This window comes from Mustela nigripes, chromosome 4 (genome assembly GCF_022355385.1).
Source record: "Mustela nigripes isolate SB6536 chromosome 4, MUSNIG.SB6536, whole genome shotgun sequence".
In the NCBI taxonomy this organism is placed as follows: Eukaryota; Metazoa; Chordata; class Mammalia; order Carnivora; family Mustelidae; genus Mustela; species Mustela nigripes.
Window position 1 is genome coordinate 80,163,272 of NC_081560.1, and position 24,700 is coordinate 80,187,971.

Genomic DNA, 24,700 nt, shown 5'->3' on the forward strand with positions numbered 1-24,700 from the left:
TGGCTAGTTAACTTCAGGAAGAAAAGGGGAAAAAAACAGCAGAACTGGGTTCTGTCCCTGAACACTGATGAATCATGGACATTTGTTAAGGCTTGAATTGAAGTTTTGTCTCTGTGTTGTAAGTAAGTTTATGATGACAGTTCATCTGTGATAAGCACTGTGTCATTGTTCACAGGGAGAAGTTGTATATAATTTGAGGAATAGAAATGCAGTTTAAAACAATTGCATAATCAATCCAATACATAGAAAATCTCATAACACTCTACTGTTGAAAATAGCAGGTCTTGAGTATAAGGAATTTCAGGTATTAGTAAAGAGACAAAGATGATTAAGTCTACACAGCTCTCCCAACCAAAATATTTTCATGCATGTTCTTATTATAAATAATGACTACGAACACTGTGAGTGACATAATTAAAGGAAGTTAAATTCCTACTAATGGAAGCTGGATTTGTAAATGTTATTAGGATATTACAAAAATAAAAATTTACATTTTGAAGTTATCCAGATGATATTTTAGAGTTATATGCATTTGTGTAATTTACTGACATTTACTCTGCAAGTGTCCTGTCACTATAAATTCTATCCACAAAAATGAATGTTATCTTGGCAAAAATAGATTGATCAGCGGGTAACAGAACAATTTGCAGTAACATCCAGATAATAATTGTTTAGGTTGAAACTTAAGACTCAGTTTGCTGTTTTACTTTGGGCTATCTTCACCCAGTTTGGCAAATTGATGAAATCAACTCTTCTTTTAGCCGGCTGTGAACATTCGGACAGGATCATATTCTTACAGAATGGGTCACCTTAGAGTAAAATTGAAGGAACTGTGAATAAGGAAAAGAAAATGTGTTTAAATTTCCAGTTGTAGATGAGGCAAGCTATTTTTAGAATTGTGTAGATACTTATTCTTAGTTTTAAAAATATGAAATTATTATTAATTACATTAAAAATAGGGCATTAGATAGCACACAACAATATTCTTTAGGTGATTAGGCATCACATTATCTTTCTTCCCCAAATTGTTAGAAACCTTTAGAATCTCCCTCTCACCTTTTAAGAAGAATATGTTATTACTGTATACAAATATTTGTACTGTCTTGATTTTCAAATGTTTCCAAATCTCAAACTTATAAGTTTGCATCTCCCATCTGTAATAGGTGAGTAAAACAGAGATCACTTGTCATCTCTCTATCTAATGTAGGTTTGTAACTCTATGTTTACTGGTATGTCTTCTTTGCAATAAGAGCAGGAACTTTAATCATATAAACCTAAAATCTGTGCTCATAAAAATAAGATGACTGCTCTCTTATTTTCTCTCCATTATCCATTACTGCAGGGGGTGAAATTTGGGCAACACCATTTGTGGTGCTTCTATGAACACTCAATGAATAGGTGAATTCTGTATTATCTGTATGGGCTGTGAATTTGATCTATAACATACCTACAATCTTATAGAAATATGCTAGGTTACAATGGTGGTTTACTGTGTTCAAGTATATTAGAAACCTAGTATCAGAGTAATACCAATCATCCATATTTCTTTTTCTTTATCATCAGAGGCTGCATCTGTAAAATTAAAACAAACAAACAAAACAACTGGAAGGCGTGCCAAAGGTTGTTGGTTTTAGTCATTCCTGTGTTACCCTCTATCTCTTACGAACCATCGTCCATTGTCTTTTTGCTGCTATTGAATGCTTGGATAAATAACTGAATTCTTCCCTTTGTGTAGGCCTAAGTAAATGGATTCCCTATACTTATGGTTAAAAAAAAAGAAAACAACAACAACAACAACAAAAACTCCAAGTCTATAGAGTGAAGGAGGATCTTACAATGAAATCTAGATTTTCAAGTTCAATAGTTGTTGGTTTTTTGTTGCTTTTTAATGGGAAGTCATGGTGTAAGTACTGATTTTTTTCTGAGATGTGCTTGTACTTAGTGGAGAAGGTTGAAAGACAGAAGTGAAGAAATCTACCATTGGCAGAAATTTAACAACACAGTAGCATAAAAGGCATTGCTTGGTTTAGGATTTGATAGCATTTAATATAACTGGTAATATTTTCTAACACTTAAATTAGCAGAAGTTTGTCAGTATAGGATTCTGATGCGCAAACAATAAGCTTCCAATTGGTACCTGTTCAGTGTTACTTTGTACTCATTTATTACTATCCATTAGCATTTGTTTAATGTTACTTTGCATCCATTCTTCCCTTAAAAGTTTAATGCCTTGTCAATAACTGTATTACCTGGGCCACAGAGTCCTCTAAATATTTGTCTTGTTTGTAGGAATATTTGACTATCTTTCTTCATCTCAAGGTAGTGTCTTTTCTATGGTTCTTTCTATAATGGCCTCTCTGTGCTGCATTAAAATACTGAATGTGAACACTGACGTAAAAATCTTCACATGCACCCTTAACCATTCTCCTGGGAATTGCTTTCTCTTTCTTATTCCCATCTCCTGAAAATATTCCCCAAGGACAGAGATAGTTGAAGCTTTCTGTCCATTTGTTTTTAACTTTGACTCTCTCTGGCACACATCTGTGTGTGCTTAGAAGTGTACTGCCTCAGATCGCAAGTATTTCTGATTCTGACTCACACTATACATCTCAGAGATAGGTCCTATCTTTCTTCTGGCATGTAAATAAATAAGGCCTGTTGTCATTGCTTTTTTAGTTTCTTAATGGATACAAAAAAAAAAAACCCAGAAAATTAGTCATTGCCTTTAACTTTTTTCTTTTTTCTTTTTTTTTTTTGCCAAGGAGAACCATTTTTTCTTTCTAGAGTCTCTCTGTGTGTGTTTGTATATAAGAGAAAAACAAAACATTGTAGTTATATTTTCTTACTCATAAGGCAAAAATGTTGAAGAAATTAGATTTGATTTACTGAAATTTTTTTTCACAAAATGCTTATATATACATACAAAAATATGCTCACAGAAAAATGCAACAAAACTTAAATTTTATGCTACCAATATGCATAGTATAACCTAAAACCAAAAAGGAGTAAGAGGGAACATTTCATGGGCATTAGGTTCATATTGTTCTTTGTCCATTTCTAATAAAGGAACAAATTAAACATTTACATATAGTAACAATTGAGAGCTAGAAGACATCATAAATTGGTCGTGAGTAAAAGTTAGAACTAAATATTTTGGATTAAACTTTCTTCTAAAAATGATTAATACAGACAGCTGATTCTCATTAATCTTCCTTATTAGATTATTTTCTCTTAAATGAATAGTAGATATTGATTTCTGACTTCTTGCTTATGGAGGCCCATAATACAAGTTTTATTATCATTCCTTATGTTTCATAAACATTTTATCTGGAACAGTCAATTTTGGTGAATAAGCAAAATTTTATCCCAATTAATGGGATATGATCTGGTTTTAATGGAGTTTTTCAAAATAACTTAACGGAGCTCAAACAATGCATTGTACAAGGCTATGGCTAACCCAATAGACACGTAATGCTATGTTATGAAAATGATCCCGTTTTAGTTACCATACATAAGAAATACAAGCCACACTTGGAATATCCTCATTAGAAAGGTTTAGGATAATAAAGCATTTAATAGCAAACCTCGCAACAGAATACTAAGCAATGATTTAGGCTTACAGTTGATAACCAGCACTTTCAGAAAGACCTGTAGAAGCAGTATTTTTCTTCATCAACTTCGGGTATTAGAGAACACAGTGCTTCATCAGAGGAACCCAAAGAAACTGAGATTTGGCTCAAAGGCCAACAAATAATGAAGGCTGACTTACCTTCTCGAAGTTTATTACATTCCTTTTGCTCTTTAAGCTCTTCCTCTTAGAGATATAAATTGGAAACGGTGTACTTTCTTAGTAGGAAGTCTGAAGTCATTACTGAAATAATTGACAGAATATAATACAATATTTTTATGTAGGAAGGCTATTATGATACCAACATATCACATAGACAGTAATGGGCATCTAATTCTGCTATTCGTAATCCCCATGCTGCGAAAGAAAATCTGCTTTTGAATCATTAAAAATTGAAGCAAAAAATGATGGGCTTGACTATTTGGTTATCTAAATTTGGACTGGAAGGCCATCTTCAGTTACATAAAATATCCTTCCCAAGCTCTAGTTCTCAATCCCATTACATCCACTTCATTTCTCATTTGCCAGCTCCTGTGGCCACACTCTTTATGCTTAGCAAAAAACAAACCAAGTTAAGTCTCTGTGGGGGGCCTTTTGTGAGGCCACTCAGAATAGGAAGAAAGAAACAGAGTGCAAGCTAGAGATGTAGAGCATATAAAGAAAACAAATAAGGCACAAAAAAGGAGGAGGAAGGGAGAAGAAAACATCACCGGGTCAAGAATCATGAAATCACATACACTTTAACATTTTGGCTAGTAAGTACTATGAGTCTTCTCTGTTTGGGGGAGGCTGCCCTCAGAAAGCTGGAAAATCAATTCTGAATTAATAAGGGTCTTTTTTTTTCACAAGGTCCTGGTGAAACTAAAAAAGGAGCTAATTAAAAAATCTTACTGCCATCCCATAATTACAGGTTTTACCCATATGCAGGATGGTCATTTTTTCCCATCAGGAATGGTATTCTTTTCACTTCCTGCCAAAAGTGCTCCAATACATTACCATAGGGAGTTTAAGAATTTAAGATTTTCAAGGAAACCTTTCCACCACTGGCACACCATTTCCTTCTGGAAGAAGGCCTGTGCCCTAGGGAGAGGCCTAATTCAAGACCCTTCTGCTCTTTTTAGAAGGGCTGAGCTCGCCTCACCATTGCTTTTCCTAGGGGTGGAGGTGAAACTGGTCTGATATGGCTGCTCCTTAGCTCATCCACCCCCCCCCCCCCACCTTTCATCCCTCCTCTGCCTTTCAAGGCCATTTCGCAAACTGCCACCTGTTCCTGCTGCCTACCCTTTTCTTCTTTCACACTGACCAAGGGAACTCACTCCTGCAGCAGCCCTGTCAAGGCAAGGCAGCCCAGGGGCCAAAGCAGGGCGTTTTGAACCTTTTGGAGGTAGTCTCACTAGGATGTTAAAAAGCCCTTGGCAGCACTGTCCTCCCGGGAAGGAGAATTCGTTCCTTCCCCACTCCGTCCTACCGAACGGCAGGTCTGGAAAGCTTTTACAGCGTCAGGTCCTCCTCTGACAGTCCTCAGCCCGGGCCCTGAGGCTTGGTCCTCGCCAGGTGAGCCCTACTTGGGCGTGGGGCCGCTGGCACGACTCTCATTCAGCCATGCCAGAGGCTCTAGCCTCTGGCACTCCGGGGCAAATAAATAGTGCCACCTGGTAGAGTCGAAAGCGGTGCTTTAAAATGCAAATACAACCCCCTCCTGCATTTGTTGTCAAATCACTTCTCCACGATTCCTAGGCAGGCAGTGGATTCTGCGCCTTGGAGAAGGGCCGGGGGAACGTTCCTGCCTGTGCAAAAATAACCCCCGAAGACGCAAGCCAAGTACTCGGCTGGAGCTCTCCAGCCTGTGGATGCCCGCTGGGCGGCTGGCTGTCCCCCGGGAGCCCCGCAGGGCTGGGTCCGCTCCCCCGCCTCACGCCGGGCGGCGGGAGCAAGCCGACGCCGACTTTGGGAGTTCCTTTCTGCCTTGTATGGAGGGCTGCTCCGGGCCCGTCTCCGCCCGACTGCTCTGACGCCCAGCCCTCCTGCTGCCCACCCCCAGCCACCTCCCTCTGACTTGCCCGGAGAAGCCAGACGGAGCCTCTCCCTGCCACAAGTCTCTCCGCCTGCCATTCCCCCATTCCCGCATCCACCCCCACCCCCTCCCCAGCGCCGTCACCCCTCCTCCGCCCCCGCCTCCTCCTCCTCCCGCTCCCCCGGCAATCGGGGGAATAAATCAGGGAGGAAATCGGGAGGCACTGAGATAGCGAGAGCGCGCGAGCGCCGGCGGACTCGCCCAGGTCTGTTTCCAAAGTCGCCCTTGATGGCGGCGGAGGCGCGGCAGCCGCGGCGCGGAGCAGCCGACGCGCGCTAGTGGGTCCGCCCGCCGCCGCCCCTTCCCTCGCGCCGGGTTTCGCCCCTGCCGCCCTCCGAGCCAGTCCGCGCCCCGGCCCCGGGCGCGCCAGCTCTCCAGACGTCCGCGGTCCGGGCAGAGCGAGCGCCTTCTCCTCCCGCGGTTTCCAGCACCGTTCCTTCCCCCCGGCTGGGGAGGGAGGCGGGATTGATCTTCGATCTCGAAGATGGCTGCTGGCTGCCTGCTGGCCTTGACTCTGACACTTTTCCAATCTTGGCTGATCGGCCCCTCGTCGGAGGAGCCGTTCCCTTCGGCCGTCACGTAAGTCGGCGGGCCGGGGAGGGCCGGGAGTGCGGGCCGAGGGGTGCCGCGGGAGCTGGTTGCGGGGACGGTTCCCGACGCGCGGGGCTTTTCTGCCCGTGGGGGTGGGGAGCGATCGGGGCTCGGATCTGGAGAGGCCGAGCGGGAGGTGCGCGCCGCTTGCCGCCGGAATGCGCGCCGAACCGGCGTCTCGGGCGTCGCGGTGGGGCCGGGCTGTCCCGGGAAACGTCCGCCGACGACTCGCGGCGCCTCAGCCTGTCTCGGAAAGGATTCTTTAGACTTAAGGAGTTTAGCTGTACTGGGGAGAAAAAAGTTTCCAGCCAGATACCCGCTGTCCTCAAACCCAGTCCAGGGGGGAAAAAAAAAAAGTTGTGTTTGCTTGGGTGTTTTACAAATAGGTGATTTCACGCTTGCCAGGGTAGCATGGACTTCTCCCGCGCATGGCCTGGGGGATGCTCTCTAATTGCTGTAGTGCCCAAACTCATTTAGATCTCAAATTACTGGGCGCACTTGACAGTCTCATCCGAGGAGTGCTCGCTCGGCGCAGCTTCGAGTGCTGTCCGCTCCGGGGGCTTGCAGGTACCGGGACCACGCCATCCAACCTCCTCATCCTTCATCTGGAGCATCTAAGTGCAGGCAGACACACCGTTCCCGTTCTTAGAATGAGTAGAACCTATTCTTTGAGGGAGGGATGAACGTTTCCAGAGTCGCCTGCAATTTTTTCCCTTATTTTTCACATTTCTAAAATAACTTAAAAAATTCGCAGCTGTTCTGGAAAATAGAGTTTTTAAAGGTAACTGTATAGTCACACGGCAGGAAGGGAATGAAAAATAATTCTCTTTTCTCTTAGGCTGGAAAAAAAGAAGCAAAGTCAGTAGCTCATAAAAATATATACACATTTTTTAAAATGCGATGAAGAGCCTATCGGGCATTTTGGGAAAGCTTTTATTTTGGTCCATAAAGCTACTTTAGAGCTTCTAAGAGTAGGTGATCTTAAATGGATGAGTCACTTTAATGCATTTTACATAACAAAAACAAAGCCCAAGGTAGCCTTCCCGGTATTTCTGCTGTTGGGAATTATTTGCTGTCCTTTGTTGGCTGCGTGCTCAATACTGGAGTTTTGGGTGGATGCTAATAGTGAACCTTTACCAGTTGAAACCCTGCAGCGTTATTTAAGATGCAGCTTAAAGTATTTATTACATTAGGTGTCATTGCAAGAATCCTAAGGATGCACATTCTTACCCGGAGAAGGGGAGTGTCGAGTATTTTTTGTCATTGATTTACGGTCATGTTCCTTTTTAGATAATCTTCCATAAAAATGATTGCAGATCCTTTTTGTGATGAAACGAAAGGGTAAATGCCATCTGTAGATCTTTCTTTAATTGGCAGGATGTTCCAAGTGGATATTTTGAAATATATAGGCTAAGAATTACTCTAAAGATGCTTCAAAATTATTCACTCTTATTAGGAAATTACACCTTTATTGATTGAATTCTTTATTCTTTTTGTAGCTTGGCCTATAGAGCGAGAACTCAAGTGACTCGCTTGCATTTGTATCAAATAAAGAAGTGGCTCTTTAAAAAGGAGGCGGTGTGTGCAGTTTACATATTTTTAACGTGTCATTTTTAACTGACAATTTATCAGTATTTCTTTCATTTGGAGGGAATGCATCATTCCCCTCACTGGGTGAAACTGTGACTTTTAAAAGATACAACAAAATGCAACCTTTTATTCCTGAACATGCCATTGTAAAATATTAATGTACAGATCCTTATTGTGAGGACATCTACAAAAAATTCTTTCCTAAAAATTAAAATAGCTTAGTGTTTATGGTCAGAGATTCACTGGAGACAAGAAAGAAAATAAATAGTGAAGAAAAATAGGAATTAGGAAACCACAATTTCTTTCCTTTGAAAGAATATAAAATTTTATTTTTTAAGAGTGGGAATTTAAGGTATTTTCAAATAATATGAAACATTAACAGTTTTGTAGAGTGAAAGCTTAATAAAAGAGTTTGTAGAGCTAAGTCAGTCTCCTGTAGGTAACATTAACGCTATTTATGTAAGTCTTGTGTGTCTTCAGTCATTTATTTCTAAAGTTAAAATACCATCTTCTGAGGAGAGGAGAAATGATAGTTGACATTTGTACTTCTAGTTAGGTTTCTGAATAAACTTTATGAGATTTTAAAAAGTGCAGTGTTAATTTTATCAAGGCGTGCCATTTGCTTTTCTTGCAAGAAAAGAATTGGTATCGAGTGTTTATCATGATAAATCTCAAATCTTGGGAAAAATTTCAAGCTTATAAAAACTCAGTACAAAGATTATAGTATCGTTAAAGGCAAACTATTACATTCTTTATATAAATTTCTCTGGAAATCATTAATAAATTCTTTTTTTTGACAATTTTATTTTTCCCAGAAAAAGCAGTATCAGTAGTTTTAGAAGAAGAACATGCCATCAACACAGTATAAAATTAATTGTGCAATCACTGGAGTGAATCTTGAATTAGAATTACTAATACAAAGCTTTAATTTTTTTAAGTAGTGTTTACAGTAATATTAAAGGTTTAAGTTTTATTATAATAAAACAAATGTGTCATTTAAAATTTCTTTTTAAATTTTTCCTGCTTTAGCATATATCCTCATAGAGCATATTCTTCTGGTTTAAGTGTAGTTAAACTGTTCTAAGACCTAACACTAAAATTACAAGGTTCCCCTCCCCCAACCAAGAAAGGAATTTTGATACAGTTCTTTTGCTAGGTTAGGCTTTTCTTCTGGAAATGATTGTCTCAATAAAGTGTGAATCATAAATATGCCAGATGGTATCAATCACCTAATGCATATTGGTTTATATATAAATGGAAATCACATCATTTTGATGTTATAGTATGCACACGTTATATTGGTAGTTTAAGGTAGAGTTTTCAAATAGGGAGTTCTTGCTTGTTCTAGAAATAATTTCTTAGCACGTTAATGAAAATACTTCTGTTTTAAAACTCAGAATAATATGTATGTTAGCCAGTATTGTAATGTTAACTTAACTCTGTTGCTCTTTATTTTAGAATCTATTTACAAATCCAGGTTTAAAAGAAAAAAAGTCACTGTAGTTATAACTACTACTAAGGTTAAAGTTCTATCTAAGTCATATCATAACACCAATCAGTCAGAATAATTGGCTGAAAGCCCATTGTTATATGGGGATTTTAATATAAACTGTGTAATAGAATACATATATTAATAAGAATTACAGGTATCTACAGGAAATAGATATATTTCATGAAAGAATAGTACTTTGGGGTTTAAATACTTCAGATATAAATATTTTTTTTCTTTAAATTTATATTTAAAGGCTGTAGAAAATAAGTTTATGTCATAACATTGGAATGGTTATCTTTTTCACGTGTTAGAAGTGATATAATTATTTTCATTGGGCTTAACAATTTCTATTCACATACTACATGTAGAAGGAAATGTGCCTTAAGCTAAAATATGAGGTAAAAAGCATAAATTAGAACCCAAGAACAATGACATTAATAAATCCCTTTCTCAGGGCTTCAATTTGTTCTCATAAGCTTAACTATAAGACATCTATTATTCCACAGGTGTATATTTAAAATATGCAACAGTAGGTATGTTTTTCAGATAAGTAGCAACATGGTATCTTAATATTTATATGTGGATATATGTGTAGCTGTTTGGATCGGCATTTGAATGAGCATTAAGCAGAGTGTAATGGAAGTGATCTAAAAAGCATTTTGGAAAGGTATAAGAATCTAAGCTTATTATGGCTTGTAAAAAGGAAATAAAACATATGTTTATTATTTTAGTATGGCTTTTACTGGTTTAATTATAATTTAATAAGTGCATCTAAAATTAAAATTTATAGCAAGTTGTTCATTCTGAAAATAAATCTTCTTCAAAGAAATCTGACTGTACAGACACTTTCCTATTATTTCTCCAACATTGATTAAAAAAAAATAAAATGCTTTTCATTCTCGGATTTATACATTGTAAGGTTTTGCAAAAATATACATAACACATGCAAATTAGGTATTCACATTTACCGTTTAGGTTTATAACTATATGTAAGAAAAAACAATGCTTTTAGGAATTTTTAAAGAGTTAAAAATTGTACCCATAACAAAGTATTATTTAATTGATATGTTTTCTGGAATATCATTCTATAAAACACACACACAGAAGTTTTGCTTTTTTCCCTGTTTTTTAATACGGATACAGATTTCCAGGAAAGTAATCTGTTCTTCTTAATGCACATCTTATTTTCTAATAAATGTCTTTGCACTGTTGGTAACCTTCAACTGGATACTTAAGTGGTTAAAATAAAGGTGAAGTATATTTTAGGGAAATCATCTGATTTGTTGATTTCCTTCAGTCTTTTACTTGTATAGACATAATCAGTTCCAGCATAAACATACTTGATAAGAGTTTGAAAAAGTCAGAATTTGTTTCAGTATTTCTAAAAAAGTAACATTTTGTTATTACTAAAGTGTTAGCCTTCCATCATTTGTAGTAGTATTGTTGTAGTATTTCAGGAAAGCGTGTGAGCTGTTCACCGTGGGGAAGGAGCTCTGTTCTATCACATCCGTCCTCATTTACTTAAGGCTCATGTGTGCATCAGACACTGTGTCACACAGTGTCAGCTACTTTTTCTTTTCATAGGTTGTTTATGTCTAGTACCCAATGTCCCCAAGCCTTTCATAGGATTGCTTTCCAGTAAACTTTGAACTGTATCAAGATGGTAAACCGTGTAGCTTATGCATGATTTATTGTGTGTGTGTGTGTGTGTCCCAAATGATGAAACTCATTGTGTCATATTGTTGACAGATTTGAAAGAAAAAGGCAATTGACTTCAGTGTTAATGGAAATAAAAATGGTAGTACTTTGTAAAAATAATATAGTTACCTTTTCCTTCAGGGTCTAAAATATTAACATTGCATACATAGATAATTCGCCTACTTTGTATTATAGTATTTTATTTATTAGGTGGTATTTTCTTTTTATGTATCTATTTATCAGTGCATGCACAGACATGTATTTCTTTTAACCTTCAAGTGGTTTGCTAGGGTAGAAAAATGTCACTGAGGTAAGTTTATTAACAGTCATGTATGCTTGAAGATTCGTGCCAATCCACATCTGTTTTTCGTGATTGAATCTCTTTCAAAATATTTTATAACACTAGCGTTTCAGAATAATTTGTGAAGAGAATCAAATGAGATACTGTATACAAAAGTAGCCTGAAATGCTCAGGTCCTATAGAGATGAGTTGTTAACATAACTGATGAGTAACAAAGTATGATTTTGCCATCTTTTTAGCAAAATAAGTATGGGAAAGAAACTATTGCTTTTAAATGTTGGGCACCTATTAAAAGACCTTTGCATACTAAGTGGATTTTATTTTGGCCATTTAGATATGGGATACTTAGAAATTTGTGAGAATTAAACATATTTGGTGTGACATGCTTTAGGAGTAAAGTATAAATATGAACAGTTTAAAAAAATTTTATTTGTAAAATATGAACTTAGATTTCTGTTACAGGTTTATATAATTTGTAGTAATTCAGTATTATTGCTCCTTTAAAATTGCCATTTATACAGATTTTAAAGAGATCATAAACAAGGAAAGGATTGATATTGTGGCCTCAACGAACTGGCACACTTTTACAGTTAATTTCAATAATGCAGGATCAGGTTGTTGCATATGAAGCAATATTTAAAGTTCTCTTTGAATATGAATGCGGGATATTTCTGGCTAAATGTTATTTTAACATTTGCTTCTGCTGATTTTTTTTTTTTTAACCATATGCTTCTGCTGGATTAAAAAAATTAGGATACATTTAAAATTCTGTATCATAAATGGAAGAACAACTGAAAGTAGAAATGATGGCAATGGATAATAATGGTGTTGCCCATTTTAAAGGCTTCAGATTTGGGCATGATCTTACTGTCAATTTGAAAATTCTTTTTCCTGGGTCATTAAAAATTTATTATAGTTGTCTCTGGGCAAACCGGAAAAATAACTCCTGTATTCTTCAAACAATTAATTGCTACTTCTCTCTCTTTCATACAGCTATGCATTTACTCTTAATCATGATTTATTATTATTTGTCTCTAACATCAGATCAAATGGGGAGTTTTTGCTTTGTTTTCTACCAAGTGACCTGTGACCAGACCTCAGGACCTTCTTGTTTGAATCTTCTTTGACAGTTTCAGGGGCCTTTCTCTTTATCCTCGGACATTTGTCTCTATAGGGAAATTGTTGAGGGATTTTGATGCACAGATAAATCTGGAATACATGATCAACACTTCTACCAAAATTGTCAAACGGTCTAGACAGTTGTTTCTTTTGACATTTTCCCACCTACTTTGGGAGATAATTAGGGGAAAGAAGAGAAAGAGCTAATAAAATTGTTCTCTGTCTAAGGTGCCTACTGTCAGGCTATAGAAAGGGACGTTTAGACATTAATGATGTCTTATTTTGAGGGTTAAAGGAAGAATGGCTCAGTAAAATAAATGGGCTTAGGCACACTCAGGAAATCTGTTTTAGAAAAGCGATCAAGAGTTGTTGTGGTGAAAATACCATGAGAAATGATGCATGGGTACGAGGGGCAGACAAAGGAGCTTTCCAATTTACACGTGGTGCGAATTTACATTAAGGATGCTAAAGGGGCTACTAGTAATTTTAAAATCCCCCCCCCCCCCCCCGCCACTTGCCAACTGAGCGTGGCTATCCTGGAAATTATGTTTCCTGAACATATTCATTTATAGAAACCTAAATATTTATAATATGGGCATTCACCTTAAAAATCAAAGACCATACAGTTGTCAAGATCTCAAATATAGAAGCAATTAAGCATAATTCTTTTTAAAGAAAACCTTGGGATAATGGTTAATTAGATAAGAGATATTAGTATAACACTTTATTAAAAGCTTAAGTGCTGATCATGAAAAAAGAAATTCCAGAAGTAAATTTCTTCAATTAGATGACAATTAGAATGAAATACCTTCCAGGTAGGTAGGCTTCAGACTTCTGAGTACATAGTACACATTATGTTTTACTTGGCGCTTTTTTCTAAATGTCTCCTGATTCAAGTATTTTTAACATCACATGTAATTTGATGATTAACGCAGGTATTGGTATTCAGTGTAAATTATGTAGTGCACTGAACTACATACAGAATATCCAAAATGAGGAAGAGAGTCCCCAAGGAAGACATTTACATCTCCAAACCTGCTATAAAGGAGCCAGGGATCTGTCAGAGCATGACTAAGGAAAAGCACATAGCATGTTGAAGAAAAACCATCTATTTTGTATTAGGCATAGGGCTTCCAGATGGGAAGAGATGTTGCTGGGTTTGAGTCTGGGTTGTAAAATGTTTGCATCAGGGCTGTAATTTTATAAGACCCGAAGTGGGGGATGGGCAGCGTTCCCAACAATGTGGACGTTTATGGTAGCCCAGCTCTGCATACTCAAACAATGTTGGCCTTCATCCTAGGGTTTTTTAAAATTAAAAAAGGAAAAGTAATACGTGTTGAATCACAGTATGTAGATGATAGATTCAAGAGAGCCCATAATTGAAGTGGAGACAGGGGGAGCCATTAGTAAACCATTGCATCGTTCCCAGAGCGAGAGATGCCTAAGGTCCAAAAAAGAATAGTGGTGAGGGGAGAGCAGAGCAGATGGGAAACATAAGGCAGAAGTAAAATTTCAGGTGCTCTTGGTTATGGGATTTGAGGAATCAGGAAGAGATGAGTCAGAGGTGATTCTAAGAGCCCTATCAGGTAAACCAGGCTACAGTGAACTTGGTAGACTAGAGAACACAGGAGGAATGGTGGAAGTACTAGTAGTTTCACTAATGGACATCTTGAGTTTGCAGGGTCTCTGTAGATGACTGTTAGGCCGTTAGAAATAGGTATTTGGAGAAGACTTGGATAATATAAGGCAACAGTTCCAGTAGACTGTTGAAGAAGGAAGAGTGGTTTCAGTGCCTTGAGGAGTTGGTAGCCGGTGGCATTGTAACAGCAAGTGCAGATACTTTAAAGGCACTTTGCAATGAATTTGTTCAGAAAGGAAGTTTAAGGGATTTGGCATTCTTTTGTTTACAGGATAAAGAGTTCTATCAGGCAATTTGGAATTGTACATAGTAAAAACCCATAGGACTATCTTAAAAGGGGAAATATTTTTTAGTGGTCGTGGCCGGAGGGACGATCCCTGATGGGAGTTAAGGTCAAGCATGTGCCAACAACTGCCGAAGGGGGTGGGACTGCCATCAGGATCATCTCTCATTCCCGTCCCTGGTTTTCTTTGCCTAAGTCTTCCTTCTTCTCTGTGCCTGCAAATCGGCTTTCTCTGCTTCCCGGTGTTTACTGAATGGCAGTGAGGGCTTACATTTTCTCCACTGAAATTTCGAACCGGGTTGAGACTAGAGTCCTAGTCCAAAACATAGCCTCCTAAACAAGGTATGTCGATATTCTGAATATGGGCCGGATCGCCATCTATAGCCCGTTCAGTTGTGACTGGGAGATGGGGTTTGTAAAAAGGACTCTGGTTGCCTCGGCTTCTTGGGTCACTCCTGCACACGTTGGTACCATCTCCCGGGGAGGCTCTACATTGCAACAGGCCAGTTGCTATTACCATGAATAGAGCAGGAGATGGTTCTTAGAAAAAGGCTTGTGGAGGGTGGGCAAGGTTGTAGAGACAACTAGGTAAGTGTTACCAGACGGGAGATTTGGGCTTATCAGAGGGAGAACGCCAAACGGAGAGATGAAAGAGCCGAGAGAGGCTGTGATTGATGGGGGAATGTTCTGACCGAGGCAGGTGAGGAAGGGATCAAGAGGAAAAACAATGTCTTACAAAGTAACTTCTGAAATATGAAACAGCCTTGAGAATTAAAGCAGATGGTTGGAGAACAGGATAGACACACTTTTAATTTGCTGGAGATGTTTTTGAAGGAATGCTCCAGATTACAGATTCCATTCTCAAAAAGGAATGACATGATTCAGAAATGTAATACATATACATTAGCAATGTTCAAATTTTGAGTTATACCAACTAGCGTCTTTCTTGACTTGATAGTAACAAAACTCTATTTTACCACTGTATTCCCTTTGGACAACAACATTTGGTTCCTTTCTTTTTCTTTTTCTTTTTTCTTTACCTTATTTTGGGGACAGATTACCATGAAGGTCTGTGTAGTTTTGCAGATTTTAATATATGCATATGCCTATTGTAGGAAGATGTTGCAAGATATCAGTGAAAAGAAAAGAAAAGAAAAAAAAGAGCAAATAGTTCTTTCTTTGGCCAGTAACACAATTTATTTGTTATTTGGCAGATTGGGGTAGTTTACTGCCCCACCCTGTAAGTGCTCCCACCCAGCCCCCCCCTCCCCCGCCCCCGAATATTCCTGCAAAGCCTGACCCTGGTCGCTCCTTAAAAAGGCATTTCAGGTCTCCCAAAGATCTGGAAATGACCGCAGCTGCCGTCACAGCGGTTCCCTGAGTGTCCGAGATGACTTGAATGAATGGCTTGGATCGCAAATGTCAGTGGATCTAAGAATCAGTTTTGATCTCACTGGTCCCAGCTCAGTGTGGAAAAACCACCCTTGTGGTTTGTAACAAGAGATGAGTAGAGTCAGACAGGAGGAGTGGACTGTTTATTTCCCTTTTGCGACTTTACTCTTATTTTCTCTCTTGTAGGTATTCACAGTGTACTTGAGTCTATGTTGATGTCTCTTCCTGCAGCCTGTGCAGACATGAGTAATTACTAACAGCCTTCTTCCAGGGATTATAATTTTGCTTTCTGATCAATTGCAGCTGCTGGTGTATGCCAAGTGCTGGGAATTAACATGGTGTGTTTTCTAAGCCATTGAACCCTCAAGCTGGTCCCCTAAGAGAAGTATTATTATCTTCCCTGTTTTATAGATGAGTAAAGGTAACTTTAGAATATGAAGAACTTTTCAGGGTTTTCTTAGGGCCTAAAAATTTGATTCCAAGCAGATTGGTTCAGAATCCGACCCCTACCTGCTGAACTTGGCTGTCCTGTTACGGCCGGAGCTCCATGTGCTGGCCTCCACCCTCCCATCTGCTCCGGTTGCGGATGGCTGCATAGTTCAGCCTGGCTGCATAGTCCAGCCTGGCTGCATAGTCCAGCCGTGGGGTCGAGGGCAAAGAGGCGTCATTGTAAAGCGGAGCAGAACCAACTCTCAGTTTCAACATCTCCATCTGCAGAACAAGGATAATATTAACTTAATCTTGAACCCCAGTGTTACATTATAAGGCTCAGAGGAGAGGATGCTTGGGGAAATTTGCAGGACTGTTTAACGGGCAGACTTTATTATTTGTATCACTTGGTGAGTTTTCTGTCTTCCAGAGATCATGAATTGATGACTGAGGTTTAGTGAGCTAGATTCTTGGGCTAATATATCTCTCAGGCCATTAGAAAAGCCTGAAATGAAGGGGCAAAGGAACACTTAGCAGGCCTGAGAAATATCTTTTCCTAGGCCTTGTGTAGTCTTTAATCCTAAAGCGGAAATGAAAGGACTAGTGAGAGCGAAGTGTTCCGTCTCAGGGTTCAGGACACAACCCGTGTCCTAAAAGGGACCATGAAGACAGCAGAACCACAAAAGAATTGATGTGTTTTATCTTGACGTTTCAGCCAACACCTGTTGTCTGAGAACTGTGCCCCAGGAAGTTGAATCTATTTTTAAAAAGCCGTCCCTTTGCTGATAACCTCTCATTTTCAAACACAGATGTGAGTTTTCAGCTTGGAGACAGACTCTTGGAAAGTTAATAAAGCAATGTGGCCACGATGTTTATAGAAATGAGTTCAGACAACCCTACAAATTGGGTGAGCACAGAGGAGTAAAATTGAGGCCAGTTGCATTTTTAGCAACCAACGCAGAAGTTGGTAAAAATCTGCCAAGAGCCTACTGAAAAAGACCAATTTTCTTTTGACTCATCCAGCATGATTAGTTACACTCATTTAAGCCCACCCCTTCCCTTTACGGTATAAATGGAGGTCAGCTTGCCACAGACTCTCATCTTTTGTTGGTAGAAATAAAACACCTAAATAAAATTACTACTGCACACATCTAATTGATTTGTGGAGGAGAGCGATGTTTTAGATGAAAATGTGCATTAATAACATGACCCATGAGTAGTCAACTTGGGGATACCATTGAAGCCACTCGTTCTCAAGTGCCAAGGACCGGCATTTTTATGGCAGTCATCTTGACATTTGCCACGAAAAGGGATGTGCAAGATTCTTATGATGTTTGTCGTCTTAAAAATACCGAACCCTTCATTGTCTTGACATTATATTAGAATTGACTTAAATTTACATTCGCAGAAATGTTAGGAGAGACGAACAAATGGGCCATGTGAAGCCTCAGGAGAATAGGCACAATGGATGGTGGACATACTGCTCTCAATTAGACATGCAGAATGCTTGGGTGTCTCTCCAAACACCTGATTTTTCTGTCAATATACATGTAGAAATCAGGATTAATTTTCATGAGGGAAATTTTATTGCACATGGGGAGCTCAGTTCCCAGGGGACTGGTGCATGGTGTTAAGGTCTGCTGGTGAGTAATTGTTTAAAATTTATATTAATACTCTACGGTAATAAATAAACATGGGGGAATGGTAACTCATCACAGAGCAAACCATGTTTGTTAATTAGATGAGGTCATTCGTCTCCTTAAATTATCAGATGTGACACAACCTGTCTGTGTGTTGTCTAAAAGCCAGCTGGGTCCCTGGGTGTAAATGACCATGACAGAGGGGTGGTTTGAGGATTTCAAGCCTTGGATTTGGTCCCACCCTTTCTGGGTTTTTCTACAAGTGAAGTAGATTGGCCCTTGGAATTCCATTTTTATAATATGCACCGGGATCTAAAACCTGGTATCAACAAGTTGCTCAGAATCTGTTTTTTTCTTTCTTTTTTCTGTTTCATCTGCATCCCCACCCTAAATAATTGCAAGGAATCATATTTATATGTTGCATATAAATATGGTATATATAAATATATTCCATATATATACACCATATTTATATTTATTACATATATAACAATATATTAGAATGATATATATTATATATTAAACATATGTACAAATGTAAACATACTGTATGTAAATATTGTATATAATAGAAACATAATTTATATAAAATGAAAATAATAGAACTTTAGTAAAGTGTACTTTATTAGATTCAGATGTGTTACCTGGATGTAGAATATATATTTAGAAGACATAAAAGCTAGTGTAGAATATATATTTAGAAGACATAAAAGCTGAAAGTGCTTCCTAATACCCAGAAGTGCTGTCATAGATATGAAGGATTGCAAATTTCATTAGGACTAATTGAAGCATCAAAACGGTTGGGATAGGATGTATGCTTGCTGATTACAATTTTAATTTTTGGTCAGCTTTGAGTCCCGTGGATCCCACTCTTTCACATCTTTCAAACCCCACGGTGATTCCATATTGTTGCACTTGCCCCTGAAAGTTGCTCGGAAGCATGTTGATAGACACTTGAGCAAAGCCAGAACCAGACTAGTCTGTCTTCTGAAAGTCTCAGGGACTCAAATTAGGCACTTTGATATGGTTGAAAGAAACAGAGTTTTGAGTCCGGTAGCATGAAGGTTAAAGCCTGCCTCTGATACAGTCTGTGTAATCATGGGAAGTTCACCTGAGTTGCAGTTTCGTGCTCTGTAAAAGGGGAATCATATTCTATACCTCTTAGGGAAATTCTGAGGCTTAGATGAGAAGCCATCAAGTCTGGTGTGTGTATATTTCCCCCTGAATTTACGGAGTGAAGGGTGGAAACTGTTAGTTTCTTTCATCCCATTTGCTTTGAGACCCGTAGAACTGAAGGTTTTTCCTCCCAGTTTTAATCCACTCCTAGGGCAGACTGTGGACATTATTAGGAATTAATTGATTTTTCTAAATAATCTCTTACTCTGTTCATGTTGAATAGATCAGAGCATTGGGAGAAAGCCTTCGCTGAAATGGGCGTGGGAATGGGAGGACTATGTTAAACCTAACCCAGAACTTTGTTCAGTGTCCTGAGGCTGGGCTTATGGTTCCTCATGCTTTGTGTGGTGGTGGTCACCTGACTTTGGGTTGTACCTCACTGGCAGAGGTGATGAGCTGCGTCAGCTGCCTGTCGGGACCAGAGCCTCTCAGCTTACCACGTTAAAACAGGTTCCTCCCAAGACATGTAGGTCTCTTGTATTTTAAATGAATTTGGATGTTGGATTCATGCTAAGTATCATTAAAGCTTCATTCTTGGCCCTGACTACAATGTTCTTACATTTCAAAAAGTGCTCATCTGTGGTGTGGTTCAGCCTTTCTAACCAGGCTTCTTCATCGGAACAGCAGAAACCCCCGACAGTGATTTGAGAGACTATTTCTCAGTTCTCTCAGAAGTGGTTCATAACTGGTACTATTCTCGAAGCACAGAGAAGTAACTTTTTTTTTTTTTTTAAGATTTTATTTGTTTATTTATTTATTTGGCACAGAGAAAGAGATCACAAGTAGGCAGAGAGAGAGGGGGAAACAGGCTCCCCGCTAAGCAGGGAGCCCTACATGGGGCTCAATCCCAGGATCCTGAGACCATGACCTGAGCTGAAGGCAGAGGCTTAACCCACTGAGCCATCCAGGTACCTCGAGAAGTTACTTCTTAAATGGATGGTTGCTTTGGAACATTACGGCTTAATTCTCTCATGGAACTTGCCAAGTTGATTGAAAGTCTGGATTCAGAGCTTAGCTGTCCAGTTATTAACTGGGTAACTTGAATGGTTGGTAAAACCTCCTCAAGGTTTGGAGAATGAAGAATGTTAATTCATGTAAAGCGAAGGCACATAGAAAGCACCGAATGAATATAATTTCATTAGAAGCAAGAGACTTTTGTGGAGTCAGGTGACTTAGGTTCCCACTAATAATGTGGGACCTGAGGAAGAATTCCTGGCTTTAGGACTTTCTGACAGCTAATTGCTCAGCACCCGACTATTTCCTAACAACTTGGTATTATAGTGTGTCTGTTGAACAGAAACTAGATCTTCCTAGGTACTCAAGTACTCCAGTGCCTGTGGGTATGTTTTGGAAAAGATCCCACCTCCCTCCCCCGTATTTCAGTTTTCTCTCTTCTGATCTTTCTGAAGTTTGATGTTTTCTGTGCTTTCTAATACTGTGTGCTACCCCTAAATTGCACTAAAGCATAGTATGGTACCAGGCTTCTTTCTGTATCTGGTTGAGGGGCATATTAAGAAAAATGTAATGAAGTTAGTGATGTAGCCTTCTTGTGTACAGAAGAACAGCGTTGGTGGTTCATTGTCTACCTGATGAAATTGTTCTGCGAAAGAGGTCCTATAGATGTTCTCTCTTGATGCTATATTTCCAGTAATAGTAGATAGTAATAACCAGTTTCTACCTGAAGCTGGTAACTCTAAAACCATATCAGGAACAATTGTGATACTATGTATAACATAGAATGGTGCCCCTCTCCCCCTTGTAAGACTAGTGATAAATATATTTTACCTTGAGGGATAAATTAATATGAATTTTTTTAGATTCATTTATTTTAGAGACGGGGGAGAGAGAGAGAAAGAGAGAGAATGCACTTGCTTGGAGTGGGGGATGGGCAGAGGGAGATAGTCAGAGGGGGAGAGAGAGACTCCCAAGCAGGCCCTTCCACCAAGTGCAGAGCCTGACACGGAGCTTGACTCCAGGACCCCGAGACCACCAGCCCAGCTGAAGCAGAGTCGGCTGCCCAAGCATCCAAGCCACCCAGATGCCCCTATCATGAAGTGTTTAAAAAAAAAAAAAACAAAAAGTATAAATCAATTATATTATACTGTGAAAAATATAAATTCTAATTTTTCAAGAAAAATTTGTATTTAAGCTCATCATGTATCTTAAAGTTCTGAGGGGGGTGTGTGTGTGTGCATGCCCAGTTGACTCACTTTCCTCCTAGTGATTAAATGAGAGAAGTCAGGAAACCTGTTAAATTCTCAACATGTATGCCAGGAAGATTTGAATCAAATTCCATAAAAGGGATTGAGCACTGACCACCGATTTAAGTGAAAGCAAACCAGACAGCATCTTCATAAAGGCATTTTACATGAAGATGGATAGATATGAATCCCTTGTCTAGATTCATTTATTTATTTCGATTTGGTGTTTTTCATACTGTGTAGTATATTACCACAAACTTAGTGCTTTCACACAGTGTGCATTTTCTCACCATTTTCTCGATGAGGAGTCTAGCCATGGCTTATCTAGATCTTTTGCTCGGGGCCTCACAAGGCTGCGATGGGTGTTGACTGGCCTGCTCTCCCTTCTTGGGTTACTCTCTTTTCCTCTTTTAAGCTTATGTGGTTGTTCACACATCTTCGTGGTTGTAGGAGTACCTCCTCCCTGCTTCCATTTGTTCTCAGCTCCTAGATGCCACTTCTTTTCCTCTCACGGAGTGGTTCACTTCTTCAAGGCCAGCAGGAAAATCTCTCTGTTCAGGAGGAGGGGCCCAGTCTCTCTTAACAACTTTCAACTGATTAAATAGAATGCCCGAGGGGTGCCTGGGTGGCTCAGTCAGTTGAGCATCTGCCTTCAGCTCAGGTCATGATCTCCAGGTCCTGGGAAGGAGCCCTGTGTCGGGCTCCCTGCTCAGCGTGGAGTCCGTGTGTGTCTCTCTCTTCCTATGCCCCTCCACCCTGCTCATTCTCTGTCTCTCAAATAAATAAATAGAAAATCTTAAAAAAAATAATAAATAGAATGCCCAAGATAATCTCTTTTGATTAACTAGGAATCAAGCAGTTTGAGATCTTACTTGTATCTACAGACTCCCTTCACCTTTGCCACATAACAGCCTCTCCATGGGAGCCATGTCCCTTCATGATCACATGTCCGATCCCCTCTGTAGGAGAGTAGAAGATACATGGCAACCAACTTAGAATCCTTCCTTTCATAGGTTTTACTATAAGACAATCATAAAAACACCCAAAATTAGAAAATAGGATACTCGTTTCTTTCCCACTTTAGATGTTCACAAAACTTTGGAAATGCTTGGAAATAGATGAACTATCATCCTGCCTCCAGGCAAACTGTGCTTTTTGCATTGGTTCTGATCCATCCTGTAAGGAAAGTGAATTACAGTAGCCCATTAACAACTCATTACTAGTGTTTAGATGAACTTTTCACCCTCTGCAAAACAAAGAATTCTCTATGCCATTTTAAAGCCAGTTTACACAATTACTGTCAATAAGTGTGTGGAAAATTGTAAGGCAGTTCTTTTGAAATATAAAGGATTAAGTTACTTCCGAGTTAAGGTTTATACTTCACGAAATCTTAGGTCTCCTGAAATTATTTGCATTTCCCTGCTTGTATAAACTTAGGTGATTTTCTCAAATCCTAATCAACATTTTTTTAAAATACATCTCGATATGGAATGGGAATGTTTCTAACTAATGCCCTAATCATAAAGTATTAATGCTTTATACGTAACTGAGATGTTTATACGTAACTGAAAGCATCCATGTATAATTTCTCCTATTCAGTGAATAGATATAGCTATGACTTCTGCTTTTCAGGAAGCAGAGGAAGATGATCATAAAATGCTTCTTCACAATACCTGAGTACTGGGTACTCAGTAAGTTTACCTTTAAAAGGGGGGCCTACTATCCTGCATGCAGTACTCCCTTGCTCATTTCATTTGGGAGGTACTGCTGATTGCCTGATTTGTTCAGGATTTCTCTTGTTATACATCTAGCACTAATTAATTTGCTAACACCAGGGGATTCCGGCCAGAGTAATTGTCTAATGCAGTGCTTTTCACACTAACTCTGCTAAAGGAATAGAGTTGATTCTTTTTTTTTTTCGGGGGTGTGTGTGTGTAAATTTTGTATCCATTGCAGCTGTTGGTTTTTGTAAAATATAGTGAAAATCAGTGGGAAAATGCAATTTAAAAAGATATGGCTCTGTTTTTAGGTTAAATAGTCATGACATTACTTTTTTAAACTATTACAAACATGTCCAAACATTCTCCATTTCTGTAGTTTTCCTTGAGCCATATCTGCAGAGTGCAATTTGAGTATCACTGATTTAATTGGTTTGGAGTTTAAGGTAACTAAATGGCTGTTTTCAATTTAACAATGACGTTTAAAAAATAGATTTTAATGTTAAATCATTTTTTAAAGTGACATAACCTACTTTTTTATTTTGGCTATTGGAAAGCTATGGACTTTTTCCTCAAAATAGTTTAAAAGGTTGCCTGTTTCAGATTGCTACATGGTATATAGTTTCTTAGAATTTTATGTCACTTGCAAGCAAATTTGACTTTTTGTGTATTCTCCTTAGAACATTTACTATTTGAATGAGCCAAAACACTGGCTTTGGCAGAGCAGATATTTTGTTATTGCAATAAAGGGGAAGACTGCATATTTATATGATTTAGTTCTGTAAATCAGAGCTAATAGGAAGGTAGCTAATCCTTTTTGATGAATTCTTGGATATATTCAAGAAACAGATGGATCCAATATTGTTACTCCACAAATATCTTATGTCCCAGAATCAAGATGAAAACATTTTAATACATACCTGAGACAGGTTGATTCCCCGCAACCACCGCCCCCCCTTAAAGAAATTTGTATAAAGTGTATTTGGCTTATGAGGCTGAGGGTGTATAAAAAAATCTCCATAGATACCTCATATCTCAGAGTGTCTGCCAAAATAGAAAAGTATAAACATTCTCACTGTATTGAAAAACATCTGTTTCAAACAATATGATTCTCTTAAAGGCAATTAAAAGTTTTCAAAGAATGGCTCAAATGTTCACTTAGTAGGTAGTAAGAATTGCAGAATCTTTTCATTTTTTAGACCCCGATTTCTCCTTAGGCAACTTGTGTACATTGAAATTATAATGTGTGTAAAGAAATTGTTGATTTTTGATCAAGTTTTGGTTATTTTCTCCCGCTTCAGCTAGAGATTTTTCTGACAACCTTTGCTAAAGATGTTCTCAAATTGTAGGATTTTTATCTAACAAAACCAAAACATACGAAGTTCTAGCCATAGACTGGTAAAACAAGATGATCTGTTCTTTATCTTATGCCATTCTATGCAGTCTCTTCTGAGTTACATCTATTACTGTACATTTATTCCTGAACGCTTGTCTCAAGGACTTTCAGAGTTTTTCCCAATTATTGAGATAAACTAGTTTTCTAAAAAGCCCTGGAATTTATGTATTTTAAGAATCCCTTGAAGTGTCCTTACTCAATTCTTCAGTCTGTCACTTAAAACTAATTGAATTTAACAACTCTTGATAAAGGTGCTGCATTTCCCAGCTATTACGTAGGATGTGAAGCCAAGAACAATGGCCATATTGACATTGCTAAACAAACTCCTGCTAA

The 24,700-nt window shown here is 38.7% G+C and overlaps 1 protein-coding gene and 1 long non-coding RNA gene across 3 annotated transcripts in view; one reads left to right on the forward strand and one right to left on the reverse strand.

Annotated features, from left to right (window-relative positions):
- Positions 1 to 207: 207 nt before the first annotated feature.
- Positions 208 to 3,969, reverse strand: LOC132015989 (uncharacterized). Its single transcript, XR_009403850.1, has 2 exons — positions 3,770 to 3,969; positions 208 to 830 (listed from the first exon to the last, which is right to left on the reverse strand). It is a non-coding gene; the product is annotated as an uncharacterized LOC132015989 (long non-coding RNA).
- A 1,806-nt stretch (positions 3,970 to 5,775) lies between these two features.
- The window catches only part of CACNA2D1 (calcium voltage-gated channel auxiliary subunit alpha2delta 1), a 501,786-nt gene continuing 482,861 nt past the window's right edge, over positions 5,776 to 24,700 (forward strand). The window contains exon 1 of one of the 2 annotated variants that reach the window (XM_059396947.1): positions 5,776 to 6,281. In XM_059396947.1, the coding sequence (XP_059252930.1) occupies positions 6,187 to 6,281 (95 nt within the window). In that variant the 5' untranslated portion in view covers positions 5,776 to 6,186. The remainder of the gene's footprint in view (positions 6,282 to 24,700) is intronic. The other variant, XM_059396946.1, reaches the window with a different exon arrangement.